This window comes from Myxocyprinus asiaticus, chromosome 6 (genome assembly GCF_019703515.2).
Source record: "Myxocyprinus asiaticus isolate MX2 ecotype Aquarium Trade chromosome 6, UBuf_Myxa_2, whole genome shotgun sequence".
Lineage (NCBI taxonomy): Eukaryota > Metazoa > Chordata > Actinopteri > Cypriniformes > Catostomidae > Myxocyprinus > Myxocyprinus asiaticus.
The window spans coordinates 48,171,464-48,195,187 of record NC_059349.1 but is presented as its reverse complement, the minus strand read 5'-3'; the positions used below and the strand labels follow the sequence as shown (position 1 = coordinate 48,195,187).

General features: G+C 39.3%; 3 protein-coding genes across 4 annotated transcripts in view; 1 reads left to right on the top strand and 2 right to left on the bottom strand.

Moving 5' to 3' along the window:
• Positions 1-23,724, bottom strand: part of LOC127442082 (transcription cofactor HES-6-like) — a 55,937-nt gene that overhangs the window by 7,285 nt on the left and 24,928 nt on the right. The gene's annotated exons all lie outside the window — the stretch shown is intronic.
• On the top strand, positions 352-12,741 carry itm2cb (integral membrane protein 2Cb). The gene is made up of 6 exons (XM_051699844.1): positions 352-554; positions 2,216-2,353; positions 4,066-4,254; positions 5,920-6,030; positions 6,475-6,625; positions 11,459-12,741. Exons 1-6 carry the CDS (start codon positions 462-464, stop codon positions 11,554-11,556), a joined length of 780 nt encoding a protein of 259 aa, XP_051555804.1. The 5' UTR covers positions 352-461; the 3' UTR covers positions 11,557-12,741.
• lpar5a (lysophosphatidic acid receptor 5a) lies at positions 13,954-16,274 on the bottom strand. Its single transcript, XM_051699831.1, has one exon. The coding sequence runs from the start codon at positions 16,189-16,191 to the stop codon at positions 15,211-15,213; it is 981 nt and encodes a 326-aa protein (XP_051555791.1). The 5' UTR covers positions 16,192-16,274; the 3' UTR covers positions 13,954-15,210.

Below are 23,724 nucleotides of genomic sequence, written 5' to 3'. Positions count from 1 at the left end.
TATATGTCGTTCAAGGTTTCAAGGTAAATAATAGGACCCTATAGAATTCTTACTCCTACTTTCTCTCACTATTCAGTAGGCAGATTACACCCCCAAATTATAAGATTTTCAATTTGCTTTGCGGAAAACGTTGTCTAACCTGAGGAAGTTATGAAGGATCATGATTTAACAAATGCATATGGATGCTGCAGTGTAGACTGTCCATCTGGAAACAGGTTTATAGACGAGACCTGCTTTTTTAATCAGAAAATGTTGACTTGTTATACTAATTTTAGACAACGAGCGCCGATTGGTCGACTTTTACTTTGAAGTGTACCGGAAGCGAGGGAATCCTCTTTAAGTTCGCCCTCTGCCGAGCGTTTCATTCACAGCTCAAGCGAGAATCGACTTTGGTTGTTCAGTCATCACTGGACGTCCTATCACGCGGAAAACTAGGAAGGAAACAAAATAAAAAATAAAATATGGTGAAGATATCCTTTCAACCAGTATCGGTACAGAAGCCAGAAAAGGAGAACGATGGGGACAAAGAGGAAATTCAAATGCCTTACTCTCACGTGAGTTGCCTCTTGTTTAAATACACAATAATGCCTTTTTTTGTTGTTGTCTGTTGTTAAACCATCCTTTGTTTTGTCCCAGCAGCAAGAAATTAAGAAAAAGCTCCTGCCTTTTTTTTTTTTTAATTTTTATTTTTATTTTTTTTTGCTCCTGTGATTATGGATAAGAAAAAAATAGTTGTGCATTTTAAATAATTAATAGTTTAATAGTGTCATTGTGCATTTAAACCAAATGCTGCAGTTTGTAGACAGAAATAATGGGTATAGTGGATCCAGTAATATTTAATAGAATTAATATACGGTATATATTAAATTAGTATAATTAATGTGCTACATTATTTTATTTTTGCATATTTAAACCCAGAATGGGAGACATTGCAGTTCTGCAATTAATTAAAGTTGATGGATGTGAGCCAGTATTGAAATGCACAACAGGATGACATTACATCATCGCTCAGTGTGTAGCAGCCACTGCAGATTAGTGCTGGACAAATCGGCTTGAGCTGCATTTGTGTGTGCTCTCTCTGCTTAGATCTCTCTGCTATTTATTGCCATGACATGAGTTATTCTGTTCAGAAACCTTTTTATAACCATTTGAGCTGTGATGGAGCACATGACGGCAGCCTTTTGTTAAATGCCCCCTTGATCACACTGTGCTCACTACAACCCAAGTACACTTGATTCTGCCAACCAGGCTTAAAAGGGATCTTTGCCTTGACATTGGTTGCCCGTCATCCGCCGATTTGTTTGAGTTTTAATCGGCACAGAGGAATATGATTTCACAATTTTCAAATTTCTTAGAATGCATCAGTTTGTGTTTTGTATTCTGTTATAATTAGTCTTGTGTCATAATTAAACTGCTCCCATCCAATATCAAAAACTATGTGCCTTATTTCAGGTCAGAAAAATAAAAGCTAGATGCATCTTGAAACTGGAGGTGAAAGCTTTCCTAAAATGTTTGCAGTTGAGACAGAACGTTCCCTTCTCTTGCGCTTTAGTGCGTCACGTTCAGTTTATCCTCATGTGCCTGCATTCATTTTTTCCCTGTAATGAGCGTAGTAGAGTGAAAATGACGTGGATCTGTCTAATATGATACTAGTGCTGTTATTTTCAGCCTGGTACCCACACACCGGCTCCTACTCTGTGCTGTGTCCTCCTTACGTAGAAAGGAACTCCTGTACAAATAAGGAGTGTGGAAGTACAGTACATGCCTAAAAATATCACTGTGCCAGGCGGAGATAGTAGCTCTGTCAGCAGTCTGTTTTATTCACGATGATCCAGAGCCTGCGTGGGTTGATCCGAGCTGGTGTCCTTGGCACCAGCATCGTCGAGAGACTGGAGGCGGATGGATTGCTCACGCCACCTGACGTCTTCAGATGCTGCCGTGACTTATTTCTTGGCAAAGTATTGATTTGTGCCAGTTTGCATGTAGAAATTTGAAATGGAAAAATTGGTTATTTAGCAATAGGCAACTACTAACTTCATGATGGATCTGGGCAGCAAAGAGTGTGTCCAAATACTTGGTGTGTACCTCACCAGGGCATGTGTATTCCTTTTGTCACAGGATAAGTTGGTGAATACCCCAAAAGCCAGTGAAAAGCCATCCAAGTGTTTTGTCTTTCATTAAAAACTAATTAAGGTTTTTTGTCCCCCCCATTCAGGATGAGTTGGTTCTCCCGGTATGTTCTAAGAAGTCTCCCATGAGTGGCCTTTGGTGTATCGCACTTGGCTTGGTGATCTTCATGTCTGGACTGATCGTGGCATCTGTATGCCTGTACCGATACTACTTCAGTGCCCAGGTGAGGTGTCGGACATCATTAGATCTGTTAATCATTAATTATTTATGAATAAGCATATCAGTGTCCTCCTGGGAAGCCTGGTGCTTTGCCAAAGTGATTATCATCACTATGGCGCCTACACACTACGCTGCATCAGAGAGCTCTGCAAATCCATTGATTTCAATGGGGATGGTGTGTCACAAGAAGGAAAACTGCAAGTGTTTACAAAGTAATGTGCCATTGAAAAGAGAGTTCACCCAAAAATGACAAAGTCTGGCTTCACTTTCTCACTTTTTCCCCATTTAATTTGATTGTATGGAGAAAAGATGGAAAGGAAGTGACTGAGACCAACATTCTACCTAACATCACCTTCGGAAATCCAATTTGCTCTATTCTCACTCTTTCAAACTGACCCAGCTCTTGCCACACCCTCAAAATGCATTTGACACATTTGTATTCGCCAAAATTTGTCCGACATGTGTTGCATTCTCAACATTGCCACAAGGCGCTAAAGCAAAAATGAGTATCAACTGTTTGCTTCTAGAAGGAGAAGAATCCGAATCAGCTTTATTGCCAAGTATGCTTACACATACAAGGAATTTGTCTTGGTGACAGGAGCTTCCAGTGCACAACAATACAAAACAGCAACAAGACAGAGATAATAATAAAAAATAAATAAAAAACTGAATAGAAAATAAAGTATATATAGAAAACACAATAAGACTATATATATATATGTGTGTGTGTATACACGTAGTGCAAATACAAATCTGTAATATACAGTGCAAGGGAATGTAATGGCAGAGGAGGTAGGATGTGTTGGATAAATATAAAAAGATTAAACTGTGTATTGCACATAATTATTACTCAATGGGGCAGTTTTAACTGTTCATGAGATGGATAGCCTGAGGGAAAAAACTGTTCCTGTGCCTGACGGTTCTGGTGCTCTGTAGCGTCAGCCAGAAGGCAACAGTTCAAAAAGGTAGTGAGCAGGGTGAGTGGGGTCCAGAGTGATTTTTCCAGCCTTTTTCCTCAATCTGGAAGTGTATAGTTCTTGAAGGGGGTGCAGGGAGCAACCAATAATCCTCTAAGCAGTCCGAACTGTCCTTTGTAGTCTTCTGATATCCTCCGGTGAGTGTTCTCTTTCAAACCAACTAATGTCATGGCGGAGCAACAGTTTGAAGAGAATATTACAGAGCAAGTAAGGAAAAGTCGATATATTTATAGCGATTTACCTGAATTCATAAAGAGGCAGTTTAATGGTGTATTTTTTTGGAAGGTAACTGTAACGGGTAAGGGATGGGCAAGGAGGAGGAGGGAACCGGCAGTACAGTCAACGAAAACTTTAATGAGAAACTCAACTTAAAACAAACGTAAACAAACACATAAGCAACACGGCTACGTGCGTCTCTCTCTCTTTCTTCCGAACCAGCGTCTCTGGCCGCCCTTTATCTCGCTCTCTCGCCGATCAGCTGTTTCAGCGCCGACCATGCTTCATCACGGCCCGGCCATGCCCTCCTCCTAGTCACAGTAATTCTATAGCCCTCTTAAGTACTGAGGTTTGTTACCACCACAGTAACTCTAGAATGTACATTATGCATGTTCAACCAGACCATGTGTTGGTAAAGTGCTCGCATCTGCGTACATGTACTTGCATAAAGTATGTTTATGGCCTTAGTCTTTTCTACGTTCTTTTCTGTGTCCTATTTTAGAGCTCTTCTTCCTTTCCCCAGATCCCAGAGGACAGTTTGTTCCACTGTCGGGTGCTGTATGAAGACCCATTGTATGCCCCATTACTCGGACGACAAGAGATGGAAGAGAAAGTTGGTATCTACCTGGATGAGAACTATGAGCAGATCAGTGTGCCTGTACCTGACTTCGGAAGCAGTGATCCGGCTGATATCATTCACGACTTTCACAGGGTAGGAATCTTCTCTTGAATCACTTAGTAAAGTTCTGCTCGTTTAGCTGTGGCACATTTTCTCTTAGTTGTTTGGCTGTACAAAAGAGGATGTTAGTCATCATGGCTCCCACAGATGGACTGTGAAGATCTAAGGAAACCTTTTGTTAACTGTCTAATTCATTGTTTAATATGCAGCGCAGAGTGCCAGGCACAAATGTTTCGGTAAATGCCACATTGTCGAGCCATCTTTCCTTGCAGCAATTAAATCTATAAGAATATCAGCCTACTAGATTGTAGAACATATTGTTTTCTAGAAGATCTAGATCTACATAACATGGGCTACAGAGTCTATGCATATTTAGCAGGGCTTGTTATTGCTCATACTTTGCATTAGGGGTTTGAACAAACCCCTGGCCCCAAGTATGAAATTTCGACATGTTCCACACTTCTAATAATTTGCCTGGTGGATGTTAAAATATGCAAAAATACTTCCATAGATTTTAATTGATAGAGAGACCCAAGCCATATCTAGGGACCAGAATATCATAGAGACTTATAACTTGGGCCAGCAAGGATCACCTTAGCAACTAGAGGTCATCCGATAACTAAGGTGGTGGAAAAGGCCGATAACGATTCATCGGCTGATAGTTTTTAAAATGAAGTTATAAAATGTATAAATTTTCTTAGTCTTTCCGTACTATGACGAGCACAGATATAGAGGCTGTTAGAGTCCAAAATTATAAAAATCCCAGATGCAGATTTTTTTAATTTTCTTATTTTGTGCAACCAAAATCCCTATTATAACCAGAAAAAAGATTTGGTGTATACTATTATTTTGGGACTCTTATTTTGGAATGACTGAGACTTGGCTTTATTACAAGGCTCTATATTAAAGTATTTACCAAATTACGCTTTTTATTGCATACATTTAATTAAAACTATCGGCATATATTCATTGTGCCGATAACCGATAGATCCAAAAAAGCAACTATCGGCACCGATTAATCGGTAAAACAGATATATCGGTCTAACTCTACTAGCAACCACTCAGAACACCTTAGCAACTGCATAGCAATGCCTCTCACAACACCCTAGCATCCTGTCAGCGACAAAAAATCAGGGTTACGGTGAGACACTTAGAATGGAAGTGAATGGGGCCAGTCTGTAAACAAACCCCTAGCAATGCCACTCACAACACCCTAGCATCCTGCCAGCAACTTTTGCAAGGGCAAGCATCACTCATTTTCTTTTGAAAATGTAAAAATCTTGCTCTTTTAGAGTTGTTATCCTCTTTTAGAGGCTATCCATCTCATGAACAGTTAAAACTGCTCCATTAAGCAATAATTATATGCAATACACAGCTTAGTCTATTTATATTTATCCAACACATCCTACCTCTTCTGCAATTACATTCCCTTTCACTATCTGTATATAACATTTGTATTTGTACATATGTTTTGTTTTTTTTTTCTTTTTTTTGTCTTATTGTGTATTTCTGTACTTATTTTCTATCTGCTTTTGATTGTAATTTTTTTTTATTATCTCTGTCTTGTATTTTTTGTGCACTGGAAGCTTCTGTCACCAAGACAAATTCCTTGTATGTGTAAGCATACTTGGCAATAAAGCTCATTCTGGTTCTAATTCTGGTTGTTAACAGAGCTGTTGTTGTTTCTCATTAACACAGGGACTCACAGCTTACCACGACATTGCGTTGGATAAGTGCTACGTCATTGAGCTCAACACGACTATCGTCATGCCGCCCAGGAACCTGTGGGAGCTACTCGTCAATGTCAAGGTAACAGTTTTTATGTAACACTTACACAAAAGATCTAATTGAGAGTCAGTGTGTCACACCTTTGAACAGCCTTTCTTTCTGAGAGCGAAAGGACTAAATTGTAGCATTGGAAAACAATGTCATTTTACATTTTAAAATGGTGATTATACAGGCCTGGAAAAGGTATCTATAATGAATATAAATATTTGTATTTTATTTTATTTTTTTATATAACTATGATGAACTAGAAATGGCAAGAAATATGAAATAGCTGGAAAAATCCTTAAAGTACAAATGTTACTAAAATCATGGAAACATTTAGCTATTTTAGGGTGTGGGAACTCTGACAGGACTTTGCTGGTTAAGGAGGCTCACACATTTCTATTAGTTTCATCATAGCTGCATCATTGTTGATTAAATAAATTCTATATGGCCTTGTGTGACTATATTTGCATGTGTTTACAGCGGGGGACATATTTGCCCCAGACATACATTGTTCAAGAGGAGATGGTGGTGGCAGGGCGTGTTAGGAACATGCGTCAGCTGGGACCCTTCATCCACAGACTCTGTTATGGAAAGCAAACCTACAGACTGCGACGCCGTAGCGCCCACAGACGTGAGTGCACATGCCAAGACCTCACACTTTCTTTGGATGTCCTCTTTCTCTCTGTCATTTAATCTCACTTGCTCTCTTTTCCAAACCCCTGTCTTTTTATTTATGCGTGGTGCTCGTACTTGAGGTTAAGGATTGGAACAATCCCTAACCCCTAAAATTTAGAATTCTGCAGCTTTTTGAAGAGAGTTGCCCTATTATTTTGTATGCTATCAGACTTTTACCTGGTGGACAAAAAAACATGTAAAAAATTCCTATAGACTTACAGTATATTAAATGAGGGACCTGAGTCCTATCAAGTGACCGGAATATAATATGACTTGGGCCAGTAATCGACCACCCAGAACACCCTAGCAAGCACATAACAACACCCAGGCATCTTTTGCCAATTACCAGAAGAAAGCAATGTGAAAATCTAGTTATCTTACCCTAACAGATGCCTGCACACAGACATGCTAGTAGTTACAGCTTTTATCAGTGGCATACCCTGATGAGCCAAAACATTGACCACTCACAGGTGAAGCGAATAACGTTGATCATCTCCTAACAAGGCCACATGTCAAGCTCTGGTTAGATTAGATGGTAAGCGAACAATCAGTTCTCGTAGTCAACGTGTTACAACTTTGACGAGGGCCAAATTGTTATGGCCAGACGGGGTCAGAGCATCTCCGGAACGGCAAGGCTTGTGGGGTGCTCCCGGTCATCAGTGGTGAGTACCCACCAACAGTGTTCCGAGGAGGGACAAACCACACCGGTGACAGGTTGTTGGGCGCCCAAGGCACATTGATGCTCGAGGGCAACAAAGGCTATCCCGTCTGGTCCAAACCGACAGAAGATCTACTGTGGCACAAGTCACAGAAAATTTTAATGATGGTTACGGGAGCAATGTGTTGCAACACACAGTGCATCGCACCCTGCTGCGTATGGGGCTGCAAAGCCGCAGACTGGTCAGAGTGCCCATGATGAACCCTGTCCACCATCGAATGGGCCTACAATGGGCACACAAGCGTCGTAACTGGACCTTGGAGCAGTGGAAGAAGGTCGCCTGGTCCGATGAGTCCCGTGAAGGCCGGGTACGTGTGTGCCGCTTACCTGGGGAAGTGATGGCAGCAAGATGCACTGTGGGAAGACGACAAGCTAGTGGGGGGAGTGTGATGCTCTGGGCAATGTTCTGCTGATAAACCCTGGGTTCGGCCATTCATGTGGATGTCAGTTTGACACATGCCACCTACCTAAACATCGTTGCAGACCAGGTACACCCTTTCATGGCAATGGTATTCCCTGATGGCAGTGGCGTCTTTCAGCAGTATAATGCGTCCTGCCACACTGCACACATTGTTCAGGAATGGTTTGAGGAACATGATGAAGAGTTCAAGGTGTTGCCCTGGCCTCCAGATTCCCTAGATCTCAATCCAATTTAGCATCTGTGGGATGTGCTGGACCAACAAGTCCGATCCACAACAGCTCCACCTCGCAACTTGTGGGACTTGAAGGATCTGCTTGTGATCTGATTAATGTCTTGGTGCCAGATACCACAGGACACCTTTAGGGGTCTTGTAGAATACATGCCTCAGCAGGTTGGCAATGTTTTGGCGGCATGCGGAGGATCAACAGCATAATAGACAGGTGGTCATAATGTTTTGGCTCATCGGTGTACATGCTTTCAGTTGTATGTGCGTGGCATGCTGATACTGATCTTCAGCATGATTAATGCGTGCGTGTGTGTGTGTATGTGTATGTGTGTGTGTGTGTGTGTGTGGGTTTGTAAGTGTGACTCAAGATTGTAGAGCACATAGAACATCTCCAGATAGGAAACCACACATGGGGGCGGGGATGCACGTCATGCACTGATGTATTGTTGGAGTTATTGGTTGGCTCAGACGGGCATCTCTCTGTTGAGGTGTGGGCAGTAGTGCAATGTGGGAGCTGTAGTTTGGCTCCAAAAGGACTTCCTCTCTCTCCTCACTGCACAGATGTGGTTACTTGTAACGTTTAGTATGCACCCATTGAATTTTCTCCCCCTAGCTGGTCATATTATCATCGCTAGAACGGTGGCCACACATCGCCTCCTAAATTTAATCCTGTTCGATTTAGGCACAGTTGTGCGACTCTCACGAAACCTGTCCAGAAAATGTCTTGGTCCTATTTTTACTCAAATCAAATGAAACAAATAAATTATATTTTGCACATAGGAAAATGAATCCTATTTTTAGAGCTATTTAAGATTTTTTACATTGTGAATTATTTTCATGACCGGTACCAAAAAGATGGTCAATATAATATTTTCATAGAAAATCATAGTACAACAAATCATAGTTCCGGTAATGAGAATCATCATTTAAAACAATGGGAATAAGAGATTTGGGGGGTGAAATGTACTTTGGTGTCTCAGTGCAATAAATCTTAATGGTCCTTTTGTGCTAAATTTATTTTTGTATTGATTTGGGGTTAAATATTACCAGGACCTTTTCTTGACCGATTCTGTGAAAACCACTCAATCTTTGAATATGGTTCATGGTCCACCAGGAACAGTAAACATAACACGCCTACATCTATAAAATAGTTTTAAACCATGACATCAATACTTCAAATCGACATTTAGACTCATTCATCACTTGCACTGTGTCCTAACCAGACGCAACAAGTTTCCTGCCAAGCTATTTTTGTGACCTCACAAAAAGCAACATGCTGCACCAAGTGACAAAATCGGAACCAATCAGAACACATAAGATGTTTATTATAAAGGCTTAAAAAAGCTTAAAATAAAAAGATATCAAACCAAGTGGCGTCTGCAAGCAAAAGATTCACAGTGGTCATAAGGTGATTTTGTTTTTTTTGTTTTTTAGTGGAAATAAAGTGGAGTTTGAAATAATACAGGTGTCCACAGGTGTAGTTCATGACATTAACTATGGACTTGTTCCACTAACATTTAACAACCAGAAAGTGTTCAGATACATTTGTATTTATTTTGAAAAGTATATTTGCATCTCGTTTTATCCTCTACTAGGGCTGATTTTAATGCGTTACTTCAGTGCAATTTAATTATATAAAAAAAAATAATGCGTTAAATGATTTATAGTTATTAATCACGTCCGGGACCGTAAGGAATATTTCTATTATCGTAGCAATTCAACTACCAACGCACAGCTGTACAGACAACAAACCACACTCAGGCTTACTTGAGACCAGCGACAACGCAAGATGAGTACGTATTCTTGTGTTCACAAACAGCTGGATGGGGCGCAATTCCGAACACAAGTTTAAAACTACGTTTAACTTGACCCAGTGACCTAAAACCACTGTTTATGGCACAATGCAACCAAAGTGAATCATTTAAAACGTTAGTCTAAAGCATGTGTACATTGACGTGTCCTTAGACAAACCCTTATAAAAAATCTATCTTGGACATATTTACGAATTCAATTGCAAAATGGATTGCTTTAGACTGTAGGCCAATTATAGATTATGTTCAATAATATGGAAATAATGTATTGCCGTCTCACTTTTTAGTGTCTTATCAATGTTTTGCCCCCCCCCCCCTCCAGGGGACGTGCCTTGCGCCCCGACTGCCGGCGGGTCATCCCCGCCTTCCTCGACCTGGGAGGAGACAGGAGGGGCAAAACCAACAACAAAAAAAAAACAAAATAGGCAAGGGAAAGGCCAACACGGAGTGACAGAGAGGGAGAGAGAAAAAAGAAACTCGCCGGTTCTCTGATGCGCCGTCGCGTGGACCTCGATCACTCCTCCACCCTCTCAGGAGGACGGTAGCCGCTCCTCCTCGGGTCTTCTCTTGACCCCTCTGTGTTTCCGGGGGATGGCAGGGCACTCCTCCACCCCCGGCAGCGGCTCCCTCACTCCAGGCGGTCGGGGAGTCCAGTCCCCACTCGCCTCGTGGACGACGACCGCTCCCCGCGTCCAGGTGGTCGGGCTACTCCGTCCCCCGTCGGATGGCAGCGGCACTCCCCTGGGTGGACAGAAGTGTCGAGGACTCTGCGACGGGAATCCCTCCTCCTTCCCGGGTTTCGGCACCAGTGTAAGGGGGTTCAGTGGAAAGGAGGCGAGAACCGGCTTGACAACTTAATAATTTAATAAACAATTTAACCAAAAACATACAACCATAAACACACACAGTACAGCTGCCTGTAATTCTCTCTCTTGAACTGTCGTCCCCGGCCGCCTTTATCCCTCGCGCACCCCATCAGGCTAATTGGGGACCGGGCGTGCGTCATTCCAGCCCGGCCCCGCCCTCCTCGGCTCTACAAGTATATAATTATATATTGAATTATTGTTATTTTGGGGGCTTTCTCTGCAAATATTTATATTAGGAATGGGCATTTTCAAGTAATTTTGTAGTGGAGTACTCCCACTACAAAGAACTCAATTTACAATATTCGAGTAGTGTTTTTAATAGTCGACTAGCTGGTGCAGAACGAGTACTCGATTAGTCGGTTACTTATGCTGATTAATTAATCGCATATGTCATGTAACTAATTCAGTTATAAAAAATTATCGATTGATAGCCCTAACAAACCTCTTTTTGTGAATTGTTTTGCTCAAAGTGTACTAAAATAAATGCCACTTGGTTTGATATTTTGCAGTCTAACACAATGACATTCATACACTTAGGCCTAACTTAATGTAACTTTTTGATATTGATGATATTTCACTGGGGGTGGAGCTACCCAGCACATCAAATATACAAACCAAGCCCTTGAAAAAAAAGGGAAAAAAGTCTTTGATTAACAGATTTAAAACTTGATGCTTTGTGCTGTTAGTGTTTGATCCTGAAGTATGCCATTGTTTAACCACAGACATTTTACTTTGTTTCTTCCTCAGGCATTGACAAGAGGGAGGCCAGGAATTGTCACAGCATCCGGCACTTTGAGAACACATTTGTTGTGGAGACGGTCATTTGTGACCGAACCCTGCTTTAGTTTCACCCCAGTTCTTCCCAACTCTACTGAGCAAACCCAAAAGTGACCCACCCCTCCCCATTGTCCAGCTTTATAGCACTTTATCAGCATGATAAATCTGTACAATGTTACATAATGCCAATTGTGTATTTGTTGTAATTTTCATTCCAATATGTTCCCCAGTTTTTCATGTTCCTTAAATGGTTTGATTTCTTTCTTATTCTAAAATCCATCTTGTTCGTTGTTTGCAGTTTAATTTCACTCTCAGGTTATTTATGTATATTTCTATTTTTTGGTGTTCACTGAGCATTGGGGAAGTGACCTCCAAAAATGACTGTGAGATTTGTCTTTAGTCTAGCATGCACTGATTATTTCACTGTTATATGTAGTTTTTGTTTCATGTCTGTAAATTCTCAGTATATGTAGACTGATGGTTATTGCTGTGGTCCTTTTTATTTGTCCAAACTTGTTTTATTCCACCTGTGTTGGGTAAGAAATCCATAATTAGAAAATCGTCTTCAATGCCAAAAGATTTATACCTCATATTTTAGACAAGTGTGACTTTAAGCCTGTTGTTTAAGTCATAGAGTGGTTTTTGAATGTGATATAAGCAATATAAGTTTTCTTATCTTGGATTTCTTAACTTGACGTTCATTTGTTTATAGTAATATTGTTATCTGAGCAGTTTATCATGTTCAGTTACTCTGTTTAATTCTTGAATACATGTGAATAAAATTTGTAGAAAAAAGTGAAAAACTAGACATCAAATGAAATTGTTTGGTTATCTCTAAATGCAGTATGCGCCTATGATGATAAATATAATGATTGGAATGGGTTGTTTGCTTTTGAAATAATGAAGTCTTAATGAATTATAATGCTGAAAGATGAAACTTTTTTTGGAACAGATGTGTGTGAAATATTCCTTGCCGTTCCTATTCCTTTTTTAAATGTAATTTTTGCCCTTAAATAGTGGTAGATCTTTAGATCTCAGCTGAGGTGGAATCATTTCATATTGCTTGCACTTTTTCTAATTGTTCCATTATTCTTACTTGTTCCTCTTCCACATACTGGTGTAGCAAATACTGGCTTTGTCTGGAGCAATGAGGCGTTTAGGTCGTTGAAACATTTAATGCACTCTACTCTGCTGCTCTAGCTTTGTAAATAACATTTGCTTGTAAACTCCATCAATAAACTGCTGAAACCCTACTGACGTTTGATTTTTACCATTAGAGCTTCTGATTGCTACTGAATGCAAGGCATGTTATGCAAGAGGTCTTTTTTTGGCCATGGCCCATAAACAACACCACAGGGTGTGTCGTTTAACACTGTTGACTCAAAACTCATTTCCTTTTTGCAGCCTACTACTATCTTTTCAAACAATGTGTTTTTCACACACCAGATAACTGCATCTTTTCATACATCTCCACTGAAATCACCTGAAGGTGAGAAATTAGCACAGTTACGATTAAACCTCTACAAGTATGCTTAAAGTGACAATCCACCCAAAAGTAAAACATTGTTTCAAAACTGATATGGACTTTAGTTCAATACATTTTCTGGGTTCAATACAAGTTAAGCTCAATCAGCAGTATTCTTGGCATAATGTTGATTACCACATAAAATAATTTCAACTAGTTCCTCCTTTAAATAAAAGCAACAATTGAAGTTATTGTGAGGCACTTACAATGGAAGTGAATGGGGCACATTTTTGGAGGGTTTAAAGGCAGAGATATGAAGGTTATAATTTTATAAAAGCACTTACAATAATTCTTCTGTTAAAACTTGTGTATTATTTCAGCTGTAAAGTTGTTAAAATCATTGTTTTTACAGTCATTTTAAAGTTTGCACTGTTAAGTCATCATGTCAACAAAGTTGTAAAACTGGATATAACTTTAAATAGAAAAGTTTAGTAAGCGATTTTATGCCACTAAAATCATGTTTACACGCATATTGTTTACATTTTGTGGCTATACTTTTAAAACAGTGAGTATTTTAACATTCACAGATTGGCTGCATTCACTTCCATTGCAAGTGCTTCACTGTAACCCAGATTTTTGCTTTTTTTTTTTTTTTTTTTTAAGAAAATGAGGGACAAGTCGAAATTACTTTTAGAAATGAAATGTTCAGTGAGGAGTAATAAAGTGTCTTTGTGACAGAACCATAAACTTAAACTCAGGGACAGAATAAGTAAATAGGAATGTAAAACTTAAACACAATAAAATGATTGTTATTATCGTTTGAATGACTTATATACTGTTTTGCATTAATTTCCATATCAAACAAGAAACAGTTATAAAAATTTGTTTTGCTTGTTTGATGGCTAGCAGTACTTTTTTCAGTCAGTGATCAGGTGTCCAGGAATTTTACAAGACCAAAGCAGCAACCCTACACTGTAAAAAAGGTCGGTAAAAGACTGTAAAAATGCTACAGATTTTATTTATTGATTAATGAGTATTAACTGTAAAATATACAGTAATTAAAAAAAAAAAGACAATACAGTAGTCTTTGTAAAACTTATATTTTTTAGATGTAAAATGTATGATTTTCCTGTATAATTAATGGTAAAAATGTACATTATGTTCAACAAGAGAGTACATGTACTTTATACAGTAAATTATTGTTAAAATTACAGTAAAAACAATAATCGGGCATTCCCACAGTTCCCTGCATGACCCATTATATTTCATTATATTTTATGGGAATAGTTATGTTTCTTCTTATTTTTAATATCAGTTATGTACATTGGGGTGTTCTGTTTTATATTTAATGTAGTTTAGTTAATGTTTACTGCATTATTTTAATTTCGCATGTGTTACCCTGATGGTGTTTTGTGTTTGTGTGAGTGACACTGAGCACTGAGTCTCTGTTTATTGGTCATTGCTCCTGGAAGAGACACTATTGGTGAACTTCATGTCATCATGTGCCATTCTGTAATTTTTATGGTGATTAACAATACCTTATAGAGTAAAAAGCAGATTTTTACAGTTTCAGAAGGTTAATATCAAGTTTATGACATTTTTGTTTTTGTTTTTGTTTTTTTACTGTAAATTGAACAGAATTATTATTTTTGTATTATTATTTATTTATTTTGTTGTTGTAAAAAAAACAGGATCTTCTTTACAGTGTACAAGTGCCACACTCTGCCAGTTCAGCTACAGGAAATTAATGTGTTGCAAAAGCTACTATGCAATCTGATTGCAAAATGTCCATGCAATTATGTGTGAATGTAACATGACCATGTTTCAGTAACCACCCTGAAACTCAAAACTCAAAGTTTACACCTCAAAGATAAAAAAGTTTAATAAAACAGGTGCATTGAAGTGTTAATTCTAATGCTGAATAAGCAATAATAGATGCAAGTTGCTTTGCTAATAATAAAAAACATTTCAAACAAAGAGAGTTTAGTAGGAAACAGTACTGTTTTGCAATAAAAGAGACTCATGTGTGTTAGGAAGTAAGGTTTAAAGAGGACTACAGAGCTAATCAGAACTGCAGAGATTATAGCATTTTTCATGCCATATACATGAGCGGTGAGGGGTGAAGTTTTCACAAATCAGATCTAAACTGATACCTTAGTGTTTTGCATAACCATTTCCTCTCACACAAAGAATGTATTAATATCAACAGAAAAAGCACTTGATGTTCTGTTGGTCCTTCTGGGTTTTTATCTTTCAATTACTGGCCAGTCCAACTTGTGCTCTGGATCAGGCCAAGAGCGACACTTTTTGACGAAGAGTCACATCTACCCCTACTAAGTTTCTTTGAGCTAAAATAGTAGATCAAGGGGTCCAGGCAGCTGTTTGTGCTGGCCATACACATCGTAACAGTTTGCAAGTCAAAGTAAAGGCTACGTACATTTTCTCCTTGTAAAATGTTAAGCTTGTTCAGGCCATAGAGGATAAAGGCGATGTGAAAGGGTATAAAACAAATAGCATATATGAGCAGATTGGACAGAAACAGCTTCACAATCTTGTTTTTGCTCAGCTCAGTGTTGCACGATGAATATGCCATGCTGTATCCTTTCAACTGTCGCACGACTGCCACAGTGCATACCAGGATGATGGCAAACGGGACTACAATTCCAAATAAAGTGACACAGCAGAGGATGTAGAAACCATTCTTCCATGCATTGTCTGAGTATTTCTCAAAACAACGTATTACGTGACAGCCTTTATCCATATTTTGAGGGTGGTTCATGGCCGTTGGCACTGCCAATCCAGCAATAAGCAGCCACACGGTCGCGCACAACGCCCAGGCCACTGGTGCTGTCCTCAACGGCCGAGATCGAATCGGGTAAACCACGGCCAGCATCCTGTCAACACTGATCAGAGTGATGAACAAGGAGCTAGAGTAGAGGTTGACGGCAAAGAGTGTCCCTGGAATCATGCATAGCGTGTTTCCCAGCGTCCACCGACCAGTGGCAAAGTAAATAATCCGAAAGGGAAGGGAAAGTGTAAAAAGCAGGTCCGATAAGGCCAGGTTGGCCATGTAGATCACCGGAACAGATTTCCTCAAGCCGTTCCGACATATCAGTATCCACAGAGATATAGAATTCAGAGGTAAACCGAATAGCAGTACCACGCTGTAGGTGGAAGTGAAAAGCGGGTATCTAAAATGAGATGTACTGCAGTTTTCTGTTGCATTGTTGTTCATCATTTTATAAAGAGATAGGCGGCTTTAAGAGAAGTGAAGTGCAGAAATGTGCAATGGTTCTGTAACTTTTTTCCTGTGTAGCACTTTTTTTCAGGTTCCACTTGTAGAGAGAGGAAACAGTGGGAGGTCTTAATATGAGAATTGCATTTACATGCAAAAATTGAGGTGCAAACGTTGGTAGAAGGGAAACTGTTTGGAAGTGTGTGATCACGTAAAAAAAATAAAGGTTTAAAGGTTACTCTTGTTTACAGAAATTTGTTTACTAAAAAAAAATTTGTTTCAAAGACTCTTCTAGATGCAACACACAAGATCTTCATCATATCCTTGTGTGTTTTTATACAATTCAAAAGCTAGCTAAATTTAATTAGACTTATTAAGGCGTGGTCACATTTACCTTTGCACGGTGAAATTCCGCGGGCGAAATAGTCATCTCAGCGGGAGTCCACGTGATCGTTCAAGTTTGGTGAACTTTGAATTGCCACATTGACCAATAGGGTTGCTTGGATTGGCAATGACCACTGTGTGGGTGGTGCTTCGTACACAGATACACTGAATATTCACAATGGACAAGAATATCATTTTTAGCAGCGAGTTTCTTTTTAACTTCACTCTCACAGAGTATAAAGTGCAACATTAAAAAGAGGCTGCTTGGCAATTCGTTTTTTGCAGGTTTCACACAAGCTCAAAATCCGCTCACGCTTTCTTCCCCCATGGAATTTCACCTTGAAAAGTGACCGCACCTTTAAAGGGATGGTTAACCAAAAAATGAAAATATTTCCTCATTCACTTTTACTGCATCTTTGTTTTTCCATATAATAAAGTCAATGGTGGCTTAAGCTAACATTCTTCCTAACAACATGAGGGTGAGTAAATGATGACAGTAAATGATGTTGCATGTTAAACCAGATGCAGTGTTAAACAGCCCTGTGTGTTTTCATCAGTGACAGTGTTGCAGATAACTTGTTGTATTTAAAAAAAAAAAAGGTGTGATGTACTGCACATGTCTGTTGCATGCTTGGTAAATTTTCATACAGAAATGTATTTCATAAAGATATGAGTGTTTGCACTTGATATCTACCATCACTGCAGCGATTTACATAATAAAATATATGCTAACAACACAAAAAATTATAAGTTACAATTTTACATAAGCTTTACAGAGCAGAGAGACCCGTTGTTATATAATTGGTTTAACTTAAATGTCACCAATACGCTTTTTTCATGTAAAGGTAAATTCTGTACCACAGGCAGAGATGCAAAAGCTAGTTAAAAGTCATGGGTTGGAGGAGTGGGGTAAAAATTCATGCAAACAGGATGAGATTATAGCAAAAAAGATGCATAGCACAACCAATTTACCCTTGGTAAGTTAAAAAAAATAACATGCAAAGATCAAGATTTTAGGTTAAAATGTATACATATTAAGGAAAGTGTACAGTATATTTTAGGTGCTGTAAGTGGTCACCATTTCTTTTCAGTTTAACACTTTCTGTAAAGACACAATCTGTACATTCCTGTCACTGCATGACATGTTTGCTACCCACTTGCAGGAAAGGTCCACCTCATCCAACAAAAAAGTGTAAAAAATATCAAATAAAAAAATCTTGAAATGTATGCTCGAACCTTGACTCAAAGGTACAAGTAAGTTTTTGCTAATTAAAAAAATTTTCACATAAAGAATTTAATAGCATTTCTTTGAAATATGTTAAAAAATGATGTACAATCACATGAGATGAAGACTCCAGTCATATCAGTAACCCCACAAAAGCTGTTTAATTTTACATGGAGCGGGTCACCCCCTCATGGGCGCTGCCATGTTGACAGCACATGGCACTATGTCATGCAATTGACTGAGTTACGAACACTAATAATGACAATAATAATAACATGTTTACTTTATATAGTGCTTTCAGCCAATACTAAAACATAAAAGAACATTCAAACAAAACAAACAAACCAAACAATATAACATCAAACACAGTATACAAACAACGGAGCCAAAGTCAACCAGGAGTGTGATCCAGCAGACAGTCCAAACAGAATGAGAGCAAGTGAAAAGATAAATGTACAAACAAGAAGTTCCTGCTGGAGTCATGAAACAAACCGCTACGACCTGCAGCTCTCACAGCGTGGATCACGGATAAACGGAGAGACATCAAAAGCCAAACGCAAGCACAAGGCAGTGTTCAGCCAGCAGTGATCTCACGTGGCGCGGCTGCCCAGTCACAGTCCAGTGCGCAACGTGTGAAAATTCATTTGGATTAAATCCAAGAATGTCCATAATTGAGATGTGTGTAGTATGAGACAGAGGAAAACACATTAAATGTAACAAAACAGAAGATAAACAAACATCTCTAATTTAAAGCGGCAGCGTTTAGATAACAAACTTCCAGTATCCAGGATGATGGGTGTCAGTAAATCTTACTTAGCGCACCTTTAAACCCAGGGCCCTCAACTCCCAGAGGGACCCACATTCGCAGAACTGCCACCCTATTCCATCGACGGTCACGGAAGGAGAGCATGTAAACACGTTCAGTGGAGATGCTGATATAAATGTGGAGACGCTGCATAACAGCGAAAGCCGTCCGTCTAGCACATGTTCATAGAATTCACAGTTTGCTTTTGGAGTGAACTATGAGTGAAGTTTACTATGATCATTTTGCTATTTTAAAAGAGAAGTCACAAACAATTTCGTGACAGGTAGGTTTTAGTTTACGTCTCTCCCCGTTCATTTGTATGGTATCCGCAAAAAGTAATTAATGCCGCCTTCACGTGCTATCGAAATTATCGTAAATAAGAGTTTCCTACTCTGAAGTTGCACATGAACATCCCCTCAAGTCGTGATTATGACTGGGAAGTTCTGAAATCATTTTTATACCTGAGATTCTGAGTTGGGAGCTAGGAGATGTAAACTCTCAACATTGCGGAAGACAGGGTTTATACATTTTTCTAAATACAGTAACACGTTTCACGGTGTCAAAATAAGAGTTCTCCAAGAACTACGCAGGAATAAATCTGGTGTCCAACATGTTTCATCAGACAGCACAGCACTTGAATGCAACAACCTCGTAATTACCACTTCAGATGTGGGAAGATAATTCCGATAGCACATGAAGGCAGCATTACTGACCACGTTTACATCCACTTAGGAAAGCGGGTTATTCATTCTTCCAAGGTAGCTTGGCAACACTGGTCTTCATAAGAACACAAGTCCAATCTCTGCATTCTTAAAATTGCAAAACACCTTATGTCTTCCTCGGATACATGTTTGTTCCAGGATTTTTGCAGAAAACAGCGTTCTGAATCATCATGTAAACGAGAATGCCGATTTCCTTACGCAGTTTAAGGGATTATGGCTGTTTTTCAATGTGCGTTCTTTTGTGTTCTTACGTTCTCGTGGACTCGTTCTACGTCATCATCATGTCAAAGCTTGCAATAGATGCGTTCTACGTCCTCCTGTCCTTCCAATTACATTCTTCCAAGGTAGCTTGGCAACACTGGTCTTCATAAGAACACAAGTCCATTCTCTGCATTCTTAGAATTGCGAAACACCTCATGTCTTCCTCGGATACATGTTTGTTCCAGGATTTTTGCAGAAAGCAGCGTTCTGAATCATCATGTAAACGAGAATGCTGATTTCCTTACGCCGTTTAAGGCTGTTTCTCAATGTGCGTTCTTTTGTGTTCTTACGTTCTCGTGGACTCGTTCTACGTCATCATCCACTGACGAAGTTCGATTCCAATCCTCAAGAACGCAAGTACCGAGAATGCAGGAAATGTCCCAGATGTGTCCTTGAAATCGAGGGTGCATCGGATGGTGACTTGTGGGCAAGAACTCGGTACTACAGTGGCAGACGATGGACATTTGTAATTTCAGTAGTTCGTATGTTAATGTAATCTTGTGTTGAAGCAGTAAACGTATTTGGCTTGCTGTCCTTATACTGGAGGGCTTGGAGCGCGAGACTCGACTCGTGTCCTGATTACCCCCCACCCCCCCGGACTTTACTTATTTAGATAATGATTCTAGAGAATAGGTGAAGATGGGGTGGAGGTGGGATGTCAGGAGAGTTGTCACAGGAAGCAGGTAAGCAGCAGCTTATATACTCCTTCTTGTGGGCTGTGATTTGTCAGATTAAAATTAACATGCTCCTCCTGAACCTCTGTTAATTAACTCCATTTTGTTTCCTGCTGTAAGCTCGCAAAAGTCTGACGGCTTGTGAAAGACATTATACTCCGTCAACATTTGTTGTTTTTGGGGCATCCTTTTAATACAGTAATAAACATGGAAAAACAAGTGTTTACAGACTTTATTCTTTCAATGTGTCACTAGTCCTGCAAAACCTAACTGGTGCTGTGACGGTTAGCTGCACAACAAGAAGATCGCAGCACGTCAAAGTTTGCAATAAATGCGTCCTATGTCCTCCTGTCCTTCTGAGTTCATTCTTCCAAGGTAGCTTGGCAACACTGGTCTTCATAAGAACACAAGTCCATTCTCTGCATTCTTAGAATTGCGAAACACCTTATGTCTTCGTCGGATACATGTTTGTTACTTACACAAGCATTGTGGGGTAATTATGTTCCTCTGGAGAAAACTGCTACTGACCGGGCGGCGTACTCTTTATGTTTAAGGGATTAAGAGAAAGTGGTTTTACACACTAGGGCTGTCAAATTAAGATTCAAAATACAAATATTTGTTGAATTTAAGGAAACAATGCACATTCGAATGCTAAAACTGTGCATTCGAATTTTGGATGTGTGCCAAGCACTGACGATGACTTCAGATCGATCATATTCTTGCGCTAAAAAAGGCTAGACAAAGTGCAACAAATATAGTTTAACAGAAAGCGGGTGTCTCAATATGCTTTTTATCATTCTTTTTAATTAGACACAGCATCTAAAAACAGCACTCCTGCACGAGACGCTTAATAAACAAAAACAAAGTGAAACAAAGATGTTCACCTAGCGCACGTTTACAAAGAAAAACAAATGTATGGTTTCAAAAGCAAAAGATATAGAGACACGAAACCAACGTCATTCAATAGAGGAGGACAGTGTGCAACTTTCACAACCATTCGTTTTACCCCTAGTGGTTGAATAGGGAACTGCACGGCCAAAATTAACTTTCTTTTTGTAATAGCTTTTTTGTTGAAGGAGATAGAGACACGAAACCAATGTCAATCATTAGAGTAGGATAATGCGCAACTTTCACAACCATTCGTTTTAAACTTAGTGGTTGAATAGGGAACTGCATGTCCAAAATTAACTTTCTTTTTGTAATAGCTTTTTTGTTGAAGGAGATAGAGACACAAAACCAACATCATTCATTAGAGTAGGATAGTGCGCAACTTTCACAGTCATTCGTTTTACACTTAGTGGTTGAACAGGGAACTGCATGTCCAAAATTAACGTTCTTTTAGTAATTGCTTTCTTGTTGAAAAACATAGAGGTACGAAACCAACGTCATTCAATAGACGAGGACAGTACGCAACTTTCACAACCTTCTTTTTTACCCCTAGTGGTTGAATAGGGAACTGCACGCCCAAAATTACGTTTCTTTTGTAATAGCTTTTTTGTTGGAAAACAGAGGCATGAAACCAACGTCACTTTAGTGGTTGATTATGGAACTGCATGTCCAAAATCACCTTTCTTTTTGTAATAGCTTTTTTGTTGAAGAAGTTAGAGACACAAAACCAACGTCATTCAATAGATGAGGACAGTGCACAACATTCACAATCATTCGTTTTACCCCTAGTGGTTGAATAGGGAACCGTATGCCCAAAATTAAGTTTCTTTTTGTAATAGCTTTTTTGATATAAAACTTAGAGGCACGAAACCAAAGCCATTCAATAAAGGAGGACAGTGCGCAACTTTCAAAACCATTAGTTTTACCTCTAGTGGTTGACTAGGGAAATGCTTGTCCAAAATCACCGTTCTTTTAGTAATAGCTTTTGTGTTGAAGGAGATATGAAACCAATGATACTAAACACAACTCTAGGCTGTGTAAAGGCTAACTGAGCCTAAGGAGAGTGAAGCAGGGCTGCATTAGGTGACCTGGCCTCTACAATCACCTGACCTCCACCTAATTTGAGATGGTTTGGTATGAGTTGTACCACAAAAATGATAGAATAACAAGATTGTTTAATGCTATAATCATGGCAATGGGTGGCTACTCTGAAGAATTAAAAATATAAAATACATTTGGATAATTTTATAATTACTTATATTTATCACACATATAGTGAAATTCTTTTTTTCACATAACCCAGCTAAGCTGGGGTCAGAGATGATACAACACCCCTGGAGCAGATAGGGTCAAGAGCCTTGCTCAAGGGCCCAACAGTGGCATCTTGGTGGTGCTGGGGCTTGAACCCCTGACCTTCTGGGCAGTAACCCAGAGCCTTTACCACTGAGCCACCACTACATATGTGTTATATCATAGGTTTGATGCATTCAATGTTATTGTAACTATATTCTTTTCTTCCCAATTTGGAATGCCCAATTCCCAATGTGCTCTAAGTCCTCGTGGTGGCGTAGTGACTCGCCTCAATCTGGGTGGCAGAGGATGAATCTCAGTTGCCTCAGCGTTTGAGACCGTCAATACACACATCTCATCACATGGCTTGTTGAGCGCGTTACCGAAGAGACGTAGCGCGTGTGGAGGCCCACGCTATTCTCCGTGGCATCTACTCACAACTCACCATGTGCCCCACCAAGAGTGAGAACCACACATTATAGTGACCACGAGGAGGTTACCCCATGTGACTCTACCCTCCCTAGCAAAATCAAATCAAATCAGTCAAATCCTTTTATTGTCACTCAACCAAATACACAAGCGCAACAGTGGGTGAAAGTCTTGGGTGCAGTTCCGAGCAACATAGCAGTCATGACAGTGATGAGACATATACCAATTTACAATAAACATAAGATTTACATATCTAATATATTATATAATATTATTAGCTTTCCATGTTTTACAGTAATACTATTTTGAAAAATATTTTCTAAGCCGTTTAGGAGTTATCGCCGTTCATCTCTGAATGTGTCTGGAATATCAAAAACAAAACTACCTTAACCTCGAGTTTGAAGTTGGATATTAGACAGATGTTCAGCCGTGAAAAACTTCAATAGATCATTATTGGTTTAGTATAACTGGATACAAATAGGCTTAGTGAAAAGTGTTAAAACGAAGAACAGAACACAGATCGCTGTTTTAATATACCTCACTTGCAACGCTTAGACTATCCAGCAGAGTTTTATAGGCGCTTGCTCGAGATAGGGACCGTCTCAAAAGTACACGAATTAAAAACAAACGGTCAATGGTTCCCCACCGCATTTTCACAGTTTAAAAATAAGAGCAAACTGTGCACCAAGGTCTTTTAAACACGCACTCACGCGTAACACTCACCAGTAGATTCAATCAAATATAAAATATTGCTAACAATAGTAATAGTAATTATTATTTTATCATAAATTACACAAAATAAAACAAATATTAAAAGTCTTTAACGTTCCATCTTGAATCCAAAGGTAATGCAGTATT

Bases quoted from the DNA above. Each gene is read 5' to 3' on its own strand.
- itm2cb (XM_051699844.1), top strand. From the start codon at position 462: ATGGTGAAGATATCCTTTCAACCAGTATCGGTACAGAAGCCAGAAAAG. The intron at 555-2,215 runs GTGAGTTGCCTC...CCCCCCATTCAG, and splicing joins TTCAAATGCCTTACTCTCAC to GATGAGTTGGTTCTCCCGGT. The intron at 6,031-6,474 runs GTAACAGTTTTT...ATGTGTTTACAG, and splicing joins AGCTACTCGTCAATGTCAAG to CGGGGGACATATTTGCCCCA.
- lpar5a (XM_051699831.1), bottom strand. From the start codon at position 16,191: ATGATGAACAACAATGCAACAGAAAACTGCAGTACATCTCATTTTAGA.